The sequence below is a fragment of the Linepithema humile genome, chromosome 1 (assembly GCF_040581485.1).
Source record: "Linepithema humile isolate Giens D197 chromosome 1, Lhum_UNIL_v1.0, whole genome shotgun sequence".
In the NCBI taxonomy this organism is placed as follows: Eukaryota; Metazoa; Arthropoda; class Insecta; order Hymenoptera; family Formicidae; genus Linepithema; species Linepithema humile.
Window position 1 is genome coordinate 41348232 of NC_090128.1, and position 13876 is coordinate 41362107.

Sequence of the window (13876 nt, forward strand, 5' to 3'; positions counted from 1 at the left end):
GAAACACAATTTGCATTTAGCTCTAGCAGCCTATTTTCATTTTAATATCGCTAGCATAGTAAATTATTATAATCGCATTAAAAAGCTATTTTTCCATTATATACACAATCATAATACTTATTCAGTATAATTATGAAAATTTATTTATGTGATTTTTTGTACTAATATACGAAAAATTTTAGATATTGCAAGTTTAAAACTTGTTTAAATATGCGATTTCTATCTCCTTGTTGGTAAATTACATTTCATGTGATTTATGTGCATTGGTGACATTTTATTCATAGTTTACAAAAATTTCGATCCATTAAATAACTAGTGATCTCGTCACATAACAGAGATCCGATCTTTCTCTTATTTTTTAAATCTAAGTAGATAAAAAGGATGCGATGTCATTTGTTTTATAGAGCTGAAGCTATAAATTCAATCACAACAAAATTCTAAAAGCATTATGCATTGTTCCTGGTTTTTTTTAAATTCGGATAATGCTTGGATTACTAAGTTTTAAAGAAAAAATATATATCTATTCTATCCTAAAAATTCATTATGATTCCATATTGATCTATGTCACATTTGTTAGATGTTCGTGAAAAAATAGATCAAGTAATCTCAATTTGGAATTAGGACACAGATATACCTACCTGACTAGCAGGTAGACGAAGTTATCTTTAACTAACAATAATAATAAACAAATGATTTTTCTTGCGCAGTTTGAGAAAAGGTAGATACGGAAGATTTTTTGTCTAATACGGTACATTTGAAAACAGGTACGATACAGATTCACCGTTATGAGTCCGTCTAACGGCTTCGGCAAACATCATCGAGACGTCAATACACTGAAAGAGATAAAAGTTTATTGAATTCATTTCTATTATATTACAGTTACGATTATCATAATGATAAAAGAATTTAGTATGAGAATTTCTTTAGTTTATGAAACAGTTACCTGAATCTTTGGGCAATCCTTCATGTGACCATCTTGAGGAATAGTATTGGTCACTACTACAGCCTCAAAGCAAGCATTGTTAATCCTACTAATTGCAGGACCACTGAATATGCCATGTGTAAGTATTGCATAAACTTTGGTGGCACCAGCTTCCAAAAGTTTCTCCGCTGCGTGACAGATAGTACCACAGGTATCAGCCATATCGTCAACGAGGATCGCAACTCTGTCTTTGACGTCTCCGACTAACACCATACTAGCGACTTCGTTTGCCTTCTTCCTCTCTTTATGGATAAGCGCGAATTCAACATTTAATCGATCTGCGATAGATGTGACTCTGTAAAACGAAAAATGTTTGATATATTATTTTAATAAAAATGAATTTTCTTTTCTTTAAATTATTTACCTTTTAGCACCACCCGCATCAGGAGAGACAATGATACTATTTCGCCACTCAACGATATTCTCTTTGATCCACTTCAAAACAGCTGGTTCAGCAAATAAATTGTCTACCGGGATATCGAAGAATCCTTGTATTTGACTAGCATGCAGGTCCATTGTGATTATGTGATCAGCACCCGCGACGGAAAGCATATTCGCCACTAGTTTTGCAGAAATGGGCGCACGGCTCTGTAAAATACATTTGAATAGATAAGTTTCGAGAAGATTTGGACGAGTCTTCAAGTCCATTTGCAACTGGAAATATCCTGCAATTTAAAGAAATTGCTATTAAAATTTCTCAAAAGCATACCGGAAATATTACAAGAGAATTACAGAATCTGTTTACCTTTTAAACTAAATATAAATTTCAAAGATACATTATTAATTTTGTTATTTCGACTACCTATATGGACATTTTGGAAAATCCAAGATGGTTTACTAAATATTTTGGAAATAAATTGCTGAAAGAAATCTTTTACAGAGGGGACAAAATATGAATACAATGGCTATGTACTAAGATACTACTTTTCAGGAAATATGTATTCATAAAATTTGACAGGGAACAACGTTGCAAATGCACCCCAGTTAGACTCTCAACAATTATTGTAAGTGAAGCAAAATATCTAAAATTATGAACGCAAAACGAAACACAATGCATCTCGGTCCCTTGCCCTCATATAGCAAAGGATGATGTGACATGAACAAGAGGGCAAACATTCAGATATTTATGTAACAGATATTTTACAAGTACATATCACAAGTGTAGAAATAAATTTTATCAAACAAATATGTCTGTACTAAATTATATAAAAGAGAATTTAGAGCTGTGAATTAAAGAGCATCGATATTAGTACATTGTTCTCTAGAGAAATGCATTGTGTAAACAATGAATATATTTTTAGTAAACCAATATTTGTAATAAGTATAAGGTTCACAAGAAGCTATTAATAACTGTTTCAAGATATCTTCCCACAATCGCTTAATCGACAAGGCAAGTTATTACCAAGATAACACATTGACATTCCTATACTATTTAAGCATTAATAGGATAGGCAATACTTGATTAGTGCACTTGGACAATAACACTGATTTAAGCTTCAATAATTAGTACCCAATGAAACATATATGTGCGTACCCCACTATACTAATGACTAACAATGTACTGCTATTATATTAATATTTTGCCCTCTCATTCGGAATATCAATATGCTTTGATCAAATGATTCATTCATTCATGGGGATACCACTGTGCTGTATAGCAACGATATAAGTTTGGTTAGTCCTACAAAGAAAATTCTTGTCTGAATTCAAAAATAATATTAAAAATCGTATAATTCATCGAGTTATCATTGCAAACGCTGCACTCGACAATCTCGTTGCTATTATACTCACTGTAGACAGGTCGGGCGGAATATCCTGAAAATACCCAACTATTCAGAAACTTGAAAAAATATGATTGAAAATTTTTTTGAACAAATAATATTTTTTGTATCTCTCTCTTCATTTTTACAATATAATCTAGAAATATGAGCAATCACTGCTTTAGAGTTGTAGAATTTTCAATTTTATCTTATATATCATTTTCATGCAATACCCTCAATTAATATTTGTAAATGTCCACTTTTGTCGTAAATAAATAAATAGAAAATACCACGCATGCAAATAAATTTTTACTTAAAATAAATAATAGCAGAAAATATAAGAGAAATCTTATTTGCAACATGTTTAACGTCTAAAGTTAATCAAATAAAAAGTATTTCAGAGATTAGTTATAAACTACGTCTGTTGTCATCGTAAGATAAATAAAATGCGCAAGAGACCCCCCTCAAAGACATCTAGCATAAGTTCCATTTGGGTTATCTAGCTTCTGATAACCCTATATCATTATTGAACAACATGCTTGGACTATATGCATTTACAGTGCTCAGAAAACTAAAATGTTTGCTATTTATTTCAATACAAACATCTCATGATTGCATCGTTGCAAAGTGCTTAAACGTGATAAACCGTTAAAAATTATAACTCTATGTATACAATATTGCAATCATCTATTTCGTCTGTGTTTCAAAGTAATATCTATATGTTGATAATACTAAAAGCAATACGTGTTTATTTAAAAACAAAATTGTAATATGACGCAAATCTGATTTAAACATGTTGATGTCCAACTCATGCCTAATTTATAAACTATTTATATGGTTATATAAATGATGTAATTCATTTATTACTAAGATTTTGATATGACCTCTGCAATGTACGAAATATTATTAGAATTTTCACTTATTATTCATGCATTGCTTGCAAATTTTATTAATTATATTATATTATATATACAGACATATATATATATATATATATATATATATATATATATATATATATATATATATATATATATGCCTGTATGCATGTTTAGAAACTATATTAGTTTCACCATTTGCTTCAGAATAAAAAATTCAGAAAAGTAAATTTCTTATATATTTTGTTAAATTTTTTAAGTAATAGAATTAGAATTATTTATAGAGATTTCACATATTTGTATAAAAACTATCTATATAATATACAATCATTTGATATTCTTAAATGAAAAAAGATACAGATATCTTGAAGAGAATACAAAGTTGCAATAATCAACGAATGGTGAAACTCCTGCAATATACAAATGTGTGTACTATTAAATGCAGCCCAGTAACATAAAGCCGGTAGATTACAAGCATATTTTATATGGCGATGAGAGATCAAGTTTTGCGTTCCTGAAATGATATTTCTCCACTGGTCTGTTGCAAAGCTATGAGAGAATATAAAATAAAACAGAAAAAGAACCGCCGCAAGTTACCCTGAATTTCCACTCGTTCGACTTCATGACAATCTGATTTTTAGAGTCTCCACCATCACCGCCCTGTGAAGATAGTACATGAAAGAAATATAGCTTCTTCTTCAAGACAAACTGTTTTCTCCTGTTTCTTGCGCTTTATTACCAAAAAACTTGGATTTCAAGGTAATATTAAAAAGAATCAGAAACTGGAAACACATTTTACAAAGACAAGCTTGCACATTTGCATTATGTAATATGATATAAACGCGTTGTATCATTCGAAAAGTAATGATAAAATATTTTTCACCAAAGAATTGCTATAAATTTATAGTTAAGCAAAGAGATATCAATGAAAAGAATTATCTAATTATATAAATGTTTAAAGTGTACACTTTCTCTGAGCTATTTCTTATAAATCATTACAATTCAAAATTTTGCGGATTATACTATATATCTGAATATACATATGTATATTAACTACTTGCATATAGATGAGACATACCTAAGTCCTGTCAGAAAAATTATAAGTTTAAACGTTAGTTTTTTGTAAAACTGTATTGCTAATCTGTCTTATGTAAATAGAAATATTAATATTAATTTATTCAGTGGATTGTGATTATGTTAATGATAAATTAATTGAGCACATTAGTATGTAATTTGTTTAATTGCAGGATTGATGTCGCAGGAATCACTGCAGCATGTAGAGTATATATACAGTTATATGTACATGTATAGTAATACACACATACACATATATATATATATATATATGTGTGTATATATGAATATACATTCTGCAATGATTATGTAAGTTGTATAAGACATATGTTCAATATTACTAAAGTGTATTAAGCATTTCAGAAATATGCATGGATAGAATATCTTATGTGTGTATGTGTATATAGATATATATATATATATATATATATATATATATATATATAAATAAAAGAAATATTGTTTCTGTATGTGTATGTGTTTCTATATATTGTATATTGCTGAATATTGAATAAAACCATTTTATCAAAATATTTGTAATAAAGATATAATCTTTTTTAAAAATATTTTAAATAAGATCATTTTCCAAAGATATTTTTTATAGCCAAATTTTCTATCACAAATGCATAGAGAAGCATATAGATATACATATAATGTGTAAGTTTCTTATTTATTATTTTGTTTTGCAAAGTTCATTATATAAACTTATAAACAGCTCATTATATGTTGATAATTTTTAAAAGAGATAAGCATTTACATTAAAAAATATTCACAAAAAAAGTTAATATTCTATCCAAAATGTTGCATAGCTATTTCAATAACATACTATATTATATAAATTATTAAATTACTTTAAATAAAATATTCTTATATGCCTAAGACACAATATAAAACAAAAAAAAATTAACTTATATAGCACTATCATTAAAATAGTGTTATTTATTAGTGTGAATATTATTGAGATATTTATTTTGTTAAAAAACTATTTAAGTGCACACCTATCTAAACAAGTAATCATTAATTTATTATTTTCTGTCTTACCTTGTCCTTTTTGTCCTGTCTTGCATAAGGAAAACAAGGAATAACTGCTGTCACTCGAGATGCTGAGGCAATTTTGCAAGCATTGATCATGATCAGGAGCTCCATTAGATTGTCATTTACTTCACCGCTTCCACTTTGCACGATATACACATCTTCTCCACGAACAGATTCTCCTATCTCCACGCTAAATATTAAATTTTGTTATTTTTAGCGATCTTACAACAATCGAATCTAATTATATGTAGTGAAAAATATACCAAATAAAATTTTAACTTAAAATTCTTAAACTAAAAGGAGTTAGTATTAAAAATATTAAAATTATTTTTAGCAAGTGTAAAATTCGAATTGATATTTGAATAATATGTATTATACTTCGCATTTTCCATACGGACATTGATAAAGATTTTTTTCGTTTATTAATTACACGTGGTATTTACATATTTCAATTCATCATACACGTGGTCTTTGCGATAAATAACATATTACGAGTTTCGAAAATTCTAATATCACACATACGTGCGATTTCGCGTGTATATTCATATTATAGCATGTTGCAGCATGGATCGATTTTTATAGCACACGGCCACCAAGTTGAAAGACGCGGTTTAACGGACGCAATCGACTTCGAAAGGATAGGGTTGTTTGGAGCATTCGAAAGGGGTGTTGCAAAAACAGACGAAATATCTGAACATTAGTTAGAATACGCGTGAAAGACGACGGCATTGGCGCAAGGAGGAACGCCGAATGGAAAATACGCAACTCGTGCGCAATGACACGTGGTCACGGTTACGCTTGGGTCTCATGCAATTAACAATAACGTGGTTCGCAGCGGGGTACCCGCGGCGACCATTACCATGTCTCGAGGTTGCTGAATTTCTTCGTGACAACCTTGCCAATGTCGATGCCGAGCCGATCCACGATCCGCTGGGCCAAATCCGGATGCGAGGTGCCGCTGAAGACCTTGATGTTCGGCATCCTGCTCTGCAAGACTCGCACGCGAGAATTTTCTAAGTTTGCGCGTAACAAACTCTTGGCACGCACTGGCTGCGACACGGGCATCACTACAACAGAAACCACCGGAACGGTCGGCCAATCGGTGATCGCGCATAGACCGGACGTGACGTCGCTGGATTACGCTCCGCCTACGCGCGTGAGGAATTAGCGCGTAAACGATGCTTCTTATCGCGAGCGGCCCCCTTTTAGCTTTTCGCGCTTGCGAGGAAAATAATCTCCGACTGAGTGCAATCCAGCTTATACCGTTGCGTAAATCACCGATTGCGACATCGGCCGCGTTGGCCGGGCGCGCTTCGCTGTCTCTCGCGAAGGGCGCGTCGTCGCAATCAATACAGCGATTTGCGTCTTGTGATTTGCTCTCTCTCCCTCTATCTCTGTCTCTCTCTACCAATGTCTACCCATCGAATCTTTTGTTTTTACTTGTTGGCTCGTTGCTCGCCGGATCGATGCGCAAAAATGCTTCTATCTTCAACTTCGTGACGAGTGCTTCCAACCCTTGTGCTCAGTACCTTTGCCTTACGACAATAACGCGACCATAATCTAAATATCTCGACTGAAACACACGTGCCACTCTCATCCCGCCAGAAAACGATGCTAGATCACCTCATATGCAGTCATGTGTATGTAGTTCGGAAAGTCGTGAGGCGCCGTCGCGTAACGCGACGTGAACCTAGACAAAATTCAAAAGGAGCGGGCGCGAGAATGGGCTGATAGTCAAGTTTTGTCCGCAGAAATGTGGTGCCGGTGGCGCCGATCGTATGATAAATCGCATGTGTATACACGCGACGGCGTGAGTTTCTGAATACGGCCACGGGTTAGGGGAGACCGCGCGCAGTACTCGCCGAAGGACAGGGTGACGGGCGAAATTCGCAGGTATACATCGCGTGAAAGACGCCTGAAACGCGACGCCGACGTGCGAGCACGCGTGGTCCTTAAATTTTCATTCATCCGAGCGACAATGACAATGTGCTAACCATCCTAACGATTCGGAAGCCATGGCGAACATCGCGGCGCAGCGAATCAAACGAGAATTTAAAGAGGTTATAAAGAGCGAGGAGGTGAGTGTGCGAAAAGTCGCGGTTGATAGCACCCCCGGGAAGATGCGAGATCCATTTCTCTCGATAACCCACGGCGAATGAAAGCGGGGACATGGATTACGCAATCTTCGCAATGAGAATCACGCACGCGGCCTGACAAAAAATGCAATTCGCATCAGCTATTGACATATTTGCAATAAAGTCCGATCGTTTGTATTGTGTATCGTCTTGTCGATCGACTGTCATCTGGGTTTTTTCATTCATTTTGCAACGTCAATCGCAAAATTTTTATTGTTTCTCATCTCCAATAGCTCTCATTGTATTCCTGTTGCTCAAAACTGTTTTGTATAGCAAATTTTACGTCAGCAAATAACAAAATACCACATATTTGTGGATGTTGACATGCATGAATATGCGATGTAATAATTAACATCTTTTTATTCTATATGTGACGATTCTAATTAAACTGTATGAACATAGATATTAAATGTTTACTTACTGCGATGTCTGGGATCTCGACTGCATTGAGATCTTTGAGTAGCTTTACACTTTTTTAGATTGCTCATTCTGTATTCACATTAACGTCCCTTGTGATAGAATGTTACCACATGCATCTAGGCAGCTGAATTATGTCAAGACACTACAAATGTCAATGCCATGACAATTTTGGAGATTATCGCTAACAGCAGTCAAGAGTTTTCTTATCATGCTTGAATGTCATAGGTTATGTTGATTACATGTTTATTTTGAAAGTATTATGAATGACGTAATACCACATATGAATTTTATAAAAGCATGATGTCGCAATGTATCTGCTTCAGCTTTATATGCTTTTATCTATGATTAGGCAACTGCCATATTCTTTAACTGACAAACAGGATTGATTGGAAAACAAGTATCCCAAACATTACATTCTTAACCATCAATTGTTTTTCACCAGTTTAGTTGAGAAAGATAATTTTATATTAATTTTTGTATAAATACATATAAATTATTTTTAAAATTACTTTTTTGCGAAATTTTTTAATTGTAGCTTTTAAAACAATCATTGTATTCTCTATAATGTATCCTTATATTTTAAATGTGTGTATAAAATAAAATTTTATAAAATATTTTTTTCTATTTATTTAATTCAATCTTATATTCATAATCAATTAATATTTATTATCTTTACCATAAACCTATTGATATTGGTTTTTTTTGTACGTAACATAAATTATAAGCACAAATTATATATAGTAAAACTAATAAATATTTATAGCTACTTGATTCTCTAATATTTTTTTTTATTTGATGTTTCTACTAGATAGCAAAATGTGCGATTAAAGTTGAATTGGTCAACGATAGTTTTACCGAATTAAAGGGTGAGATTGCTGGTCCACCAGACACACCATATGAAGGGGGTAATTTTGTGCTTGAAATTAAAGTTCCAGAGACATATCCATTCAATCCTCCTAAAGTAAGTTGATATTTTAAAAACATATATCTTTAAAGAACATTTGTAACGCTTATTTTCATTACTTTTGAGAATATTAATTACATTCAATATTAATAATATTTAATTGCAACATGCAGAGCTTAATTTATTTATATTTTAATTTTATATTGTAATTTAATTTATTTAATTGTAATATATGAATATTATATATTTATTGCTTCAAGTTTATATATAAATGAGAAATATAAATATGAACCATTAATGTATTGCTAATAAATTTTAGTTTTTATTTTATTCTCTTGCTATTATAATAGACAAAGCATTTTTTTATCTTTTTGAAAATAGATTGTTGAAAGATATTTTACATTGTGTAAATAATAACACTTTTATTTTGCAGGTACGTTTCATAACAAAAATATGGCATCCTAATATATCTTCCGTCACTGGTGCCATTTGTTTGGATATTTTAAAAGATCAATGGTATGTATTTTCAATATATTTGTATTTGAAAATAATTTATTAAAAAGTTTAATTTACAGTAAAATTGTTACAAAACATAGTAAATAGTTTTATAAGTTATATTTGTTCAATTTTTATCATGCTTTATGTTTGGTGAAAACTATTACATTTATATATTTTCTGCATATATTCCAATTTATTATTATAACTTTATTGCATAAGTTACATAATATTAAAAACTATAGTCTGCAAATTACAAATTAGCATTTATCTTACTCTTAATTTTTGTATCAAAGGGCTGCTGCAATGACTTTGCGTACGGTACTGCTGTCGTTACAAGCGTTATTGTCTGCAGCGGAGCCGGATGATCCTCAAGATGCTGTAGTTGCTAAGCAATATAAAGACCATCCCGAAATGTTTCGTCAAACTGCCACACATTGGACATTTGTATATGCTGGAGGTATGTGATTTAATTTTTGTGTATATGTGTTTGGATGTATAATTTTAAGTGTGTGTATGTATATATACATATAATTATATATTGATTTTAGGACCGGCAAAAATGCCTGATTTAGATGACAAGATAAGAAGATTAACAGATATGGGAATCGAGGAACATAATGCAAGAGTTGCTTTGTCTTCATATAATTGGGACTTGGAACGCGCCACTGAGCACTGCCTCTTCAGTTAGTGATAACTATATAGCTAATCTGTCACATCCAAGTATCACTCATTTTGTCACTAAAAATTTCCTTGTAATAATATCATGCTCGGATATTGATATCATTAATAATTTTAAAATTAAAATTTCACTTTAAATGACAATATCTGAATGATAAAGAAGTTATCAGAAAAGTTATTCACACACAATATCTACCAATAGTCATTTATTTAATTTGTAACATAGGAATGAGAGAGAAATAATTAATAAAAAATCCACTAGTATTCATCAATTAGATAAATTTCAAACATTTTGTGAACAATGTATTGTTTTATAATCATTTATTGAAATTATTGTTTAAACAGCAAAATTTCTTTAATGTTAATACGATGTAAAATTCAAGTTAACGTATTTTTAGTTGCGTGCTTTCTTTCTATGCGTAATTGTTCAATATGTAATAAATTTGATATAAAAAAACCATGTTATATCTGTTAGTATTGCATACTAAAATTTTTATGGTTTTCTCAGCTTTTGAAATCCTATATTATATTACAAATTTTAAAATTATATTAGCAACACACACACACGCACATCACACAGAGGGTTTTTGGTACAATCTGATATCAGATTCATGACGCTGAACATATTTCAATCATTTTAATTGTGTAGTTAGATGTTTTAATTGCCATTTCTATAATTTACAATATCTATGCTTTATGTCAGTGATGCACAAATTTTACTGATAAATTGCATATTTACATTTACAATCTTAATGCAGAATATATATAACAAAAATCCATATATTTGGATATATGTATATAAAAATAATACACATTACAATTTTACATATATTGTTAAATTTATCTTTCATAAGAAAAAGAGAAAAAGACATCACACTACTTAAAATTATTAAAATACTAGAAATAAAATTGATATTTTTAATTAAATGGTATTATGTTCTTTATATTAGCTTTGAAATATGCAAGGATGCTAAATATTTATTGAATTTGTTCATCACTGATTTATGATAAAGCACTATTAAAATGATATGTGTGTGCAAAAAACTTTGTATCACACTGTTTTTTCGATAAACTTGAGATAGAAAAATCTAATTTAAGCAAATTCAATTGTATTGAAATAGCATATAGCATGTAAAAAAATTTATGAATTTAATTGCGTATTGATATTTTACATTTATATATTTCCAATGTTGATTTGTATGAAATAATGAAATTGTTACTATATGGATATGTATCCTTGTACATACATATTCTTTATATAATTCTTTTTGCATTTGTATATTATGCGGTGTACATTCCAGACTCAATGTAAATGGCATTTATTTAGCAGCGTCAATTAAATTCTATATTATAAAACTTTTAAGAAATGTGATTGAAAATGATCAAAGTAAATAAAATTATTGTTTTCGATCTTTACATTTTAAAAAAATTAGGTGATTCTATTGTAACTAATTTGTAACGTCATGAAGAAATCAAGAGGGCAATTAGGGTAAAAATAAACATTTAATTAGCTTATTTGTATAATAATATGTATGGTGCAGAAATGCATAGTTTTTTGTACAATGAAATGTTAAATTGTATGCGTTCTATGAAAAGATGGAAATTTAATTACAGTTTCTACTTGCTGCATTAATTTTCACACGTATTGTATTTAGAAGTTATAACCGAGTTAATTATGAAATATTTTTTATTTACTTCTTTTTTGTACTATTTAACTCAAGATACAATTTTACATACGAATTTGTTCATGGGTGAACCTACATCTTCTTACATGTTACAATATAATAAGTTCATGAAAAAAAATAAATACTTCTTTTTTTATCTTTTCTAGTTACTGGTCCTTTGCATCGTTTTATACATCCATGGAAAAAAATAAATAAGCAGAGAAATTTTATAGAAGAGGTCTTTGGTAACCAGATGGAAAAGAGTAATTTAAATTTGCCTTTAAGTAATTTCAAAATGGCCTAGCCAATCAAGTTTGCTGCTCGCATGTCGAAATATTTGCTTGACTTACCATCTTTCATGTTTTTTTTCTATGGTTCATACTTATATTTATGGAGCCGATTTAAAACACATGGTTTGTAGGTTAAATTAGTGTTTCATCAATTAACGACATATTCGTGATCATATTGACGATTATTGATATCAATTTTACGATTTAGTTACATAAACGATCACAATATGGTTGTCTTTACTTGTAGCCATTGTGGTGATACGTTGCAAAAACCCAAAGTGGATAAACATTATCAATTTAAATGCCGAAATACACCTTTCCTCACTTGTGTAGATTGCTTAAAGGATTTTCGGTAAGAATCTAAATATTAAATAATAAATATTGTTAAATATTAAAAACTGCACATAATTATACATGTTTTTAATATTTTTAATTATATTTTAAGAGGAGAGGAATATGTTGCACATACTAAATGCATAACTGAAGCTGAGCGATACAGCGGAAAAGATTACGTTCCAAAACCGAGCGCAAATAAAGGTGAACGCAAACAGCAAGAATGGATTGGCGTTGTTAACAATTTGCTAAATGGACCAACAGATTTATCCAATGCAGAAAGAAATTTTCTCAACTCCTTATCAAAATATGAAAACATACCAAGAAAGAAACCTAAATTCCTCAATTTTATACGTAATGCAATGGGTAATCGTGTAAATACGAATGTTTTGGAAAATGTTTGGAATAAAATGGAGAATGCACATAAACAAAATCAACAGTCTGTTTCAAGGGAGAGAGATGTGCAGACCGTACAGACTCGGGAAGAAAATAATGGTACGTTTTTAATTATCTTGTTTAAGTTTATTGAGCAAAGAAATTAACTGTAATGTATAATATAAATTGTATATTTTTATTATCTCTGTTTTTCAGCGAATGACAGAACATCAAATCAAAACATGGATTCCAATAATTTACTGGACACGGAGAACATTATTGAGAATCAAAATAACGAGAATATATATAAAGAAAATAATTCTGCGGAGTGTCAAAATGGAAATAATGAAGCCCATGAAATTAATGGCAATGATACATGTGAAAAGCGAACAAAATCTAAAAAACGATCATTGAAATCAAAGAATGTTCAAATAACAGAGGAAAATGAACCTGTTGCCAAGATTTCAAAAACATCCAGTTTAGAAGTAAATGCAAATGACAGTGAAAGTGCTGTGTTTGATTGGAAAAATATTATTTTAACCATTGTACAAAATAAAGGTGAAGTATCTTTAAAAAAATTACAGAGCAAGATTATTAAAAAATATACAAATCACATTTGTAATTTGAGTGACATATCTAAGCTGACTGATGAAGAGCACGAGAAAGCTATTGCAAAGTTTAACAAAGCATTGAAAAAACTGAAAAAAACATTTGCATTATGCATCTTAGAAGATAAGGTGAAATTATCTTAATAGTGAAATTATCAAACCTGTCCATCTATGTATTACTTTTATATAGAATAAACCAGATAAAACATTTAAATGTTAGTTATTTAACATTTAGTTACATA

At 30.6% G+C, this 13876-nt stretch overlaps 3 protein-coding genes across 7 annotated transcripts; 2 read left to right on the forward strand and 1 right to left on the reverse strand.

Moving 5' to 3' along the window:
• Nucleotides 1-253: 253 nt before the first annotated feature.
• On the reverse strand, nt 254-8440 carry Prps (phosphoribosyl pyrophosphate synthetase). 5 transcript variants are annotated; one of them, XM_067351523.1, is made up of 8 exons: nt 8286-8440; nt 6589-6796; nt 5736-5919; nt 4218-4280; nt 2774-2797; nt 1347-1570; nt 944-1277; nt 254-833 (listed from the first exon to the last, which is right to left on the reverse strand). In XM_067351523.1, the coding sequence occupies exons 1-8, from the start codon at nt 8350-8352 to the stop codon at nt 741-743; spliced, it is 1197 nt and encodes a 398-aa protein (XP_067207624.1). In that variant the 5' UTR covers nt 8353-8440; the 3' UTR covers nt 254-740. The 5 variants fall into 5 exon arrangements, with proteins under 5 accessions (XP_067207624.1, XP_067207631.1, XP_067207628.1 ...); XM_067351530.1 differs by lacking the exon at nt 8286-8440 and adding an exon at nt 7170-7316; XM_067351527.1 differs by lacking the exon at nt 4218-4280 and having other exon boundaries at nt 8286-8439.
• Nucleotides 7496-12185, forward strand: Ubc4 (ubiquitin conjugating enzyme 4). Its single transcript, XM_012368303.2, has 5 exons — nt 7496-7807; nt 9093-9245; nt 9622-9704; nt 9980-10143; nt 10235-12185. Exons 1-5 carry the CDS (start codon nt 7745-7747, stop codon nt 10372-10374), a joined length of 603 nt encoding a protein of 200 aa, XP_012223726.1. The 5' UTR covers nt 7496-7744; the 3' UTR covers nt 10375-12185.
• Nucleotides 12186-12340: 155 nt separating this feature from the next.
• On the forward strand, nt 12341-13848 carry LOC105672834 (cell growth-regulating nucleolar protein). Its single transcript, XM_012368020.2, has 3 exons — nt 12341-12670; nt 12764-13146; nt 13243-13848. The coding sequence occupies exons 1-3, from the start codon at nt 12546-12548 to the stop codon at nt 13776-13778; spliced, it is 1044 nt and encodes a 347-aa protein (XP_012223443.1). The 5' UTR covers nt 12341-12545; the 3' UTR covers nt 13779-13848.
• Nucleotides 13849-13876: the final 28 nt, after the last annotated feature.

Excerpts from the sequence above, each read along its gene's own strand:
- LOC105672834 (XM_012368020.2), top strand. The coding sequence starts at position 12,546 with ATGGTTGTCTTTACTTGTAGCCATTGTGGTGATACGTTGCAAAAACCC. Across the intron at positions 12,671-12,763 it reads GATTGCTTAAAGGATTTTCG|AGGAGAGGAATATGTTGCAC; the intron begins GTAAGAATCTAA and ends TTATATTTTAAG. Across the intron at positions 13,147-13,242 it reads GACTCGGGAAGAAAATAATG|CGAATGACAGAACATCAAAT; the intron begins GTACGTTTTTAA and ends TCTGTTTTTCAG.
- Prps (XM_067351523.1), bottom strand. The coding sequence starts at position 8,352 with ATGAGCAATCTAAAAAAGTGTAAAGCTACTCAAAGATCTCAATGCAGT. Across the intron at positions 1,571-2,773 it reads TTCCGCCCGACCTGTCTACA|AGCCGTGCGCCCATTTCTGC; the intron begins GTGAGTATAATA and ends TGTATTTTACAG. Across the intron at positions 1,278-1,346 it reads GATGCGGGTGGTGCTAAAAG|AGTCACATCTATCGCAGATC; the intron begins GTAAATAATTTA and ends TTCGTTTTACAG.
- Ubc4 (XM_012368303.2), top strand. The coding sequence starts at position 7,745 with ATGGCGAACATCGCGGCGCAGCGAATCAAACGAGAATTTAAAGAGGTT. Across the intron at positions 7,808-9,092 it reads AGGTTATAAAGAGCGAGGAG|ATAGCAAAATGTGCGATTAA; the intron begins GTGAGTGTGCGA and ends TGTTTCTACTAG. Across the intron at positions 9,246-9,621 it reads ATCCATTCAATCCTCCTAAA|GTACGTTTCATAACAAAAAT; the intron begins GTAAGTTGATAT and ends TTTATTTTGCAG.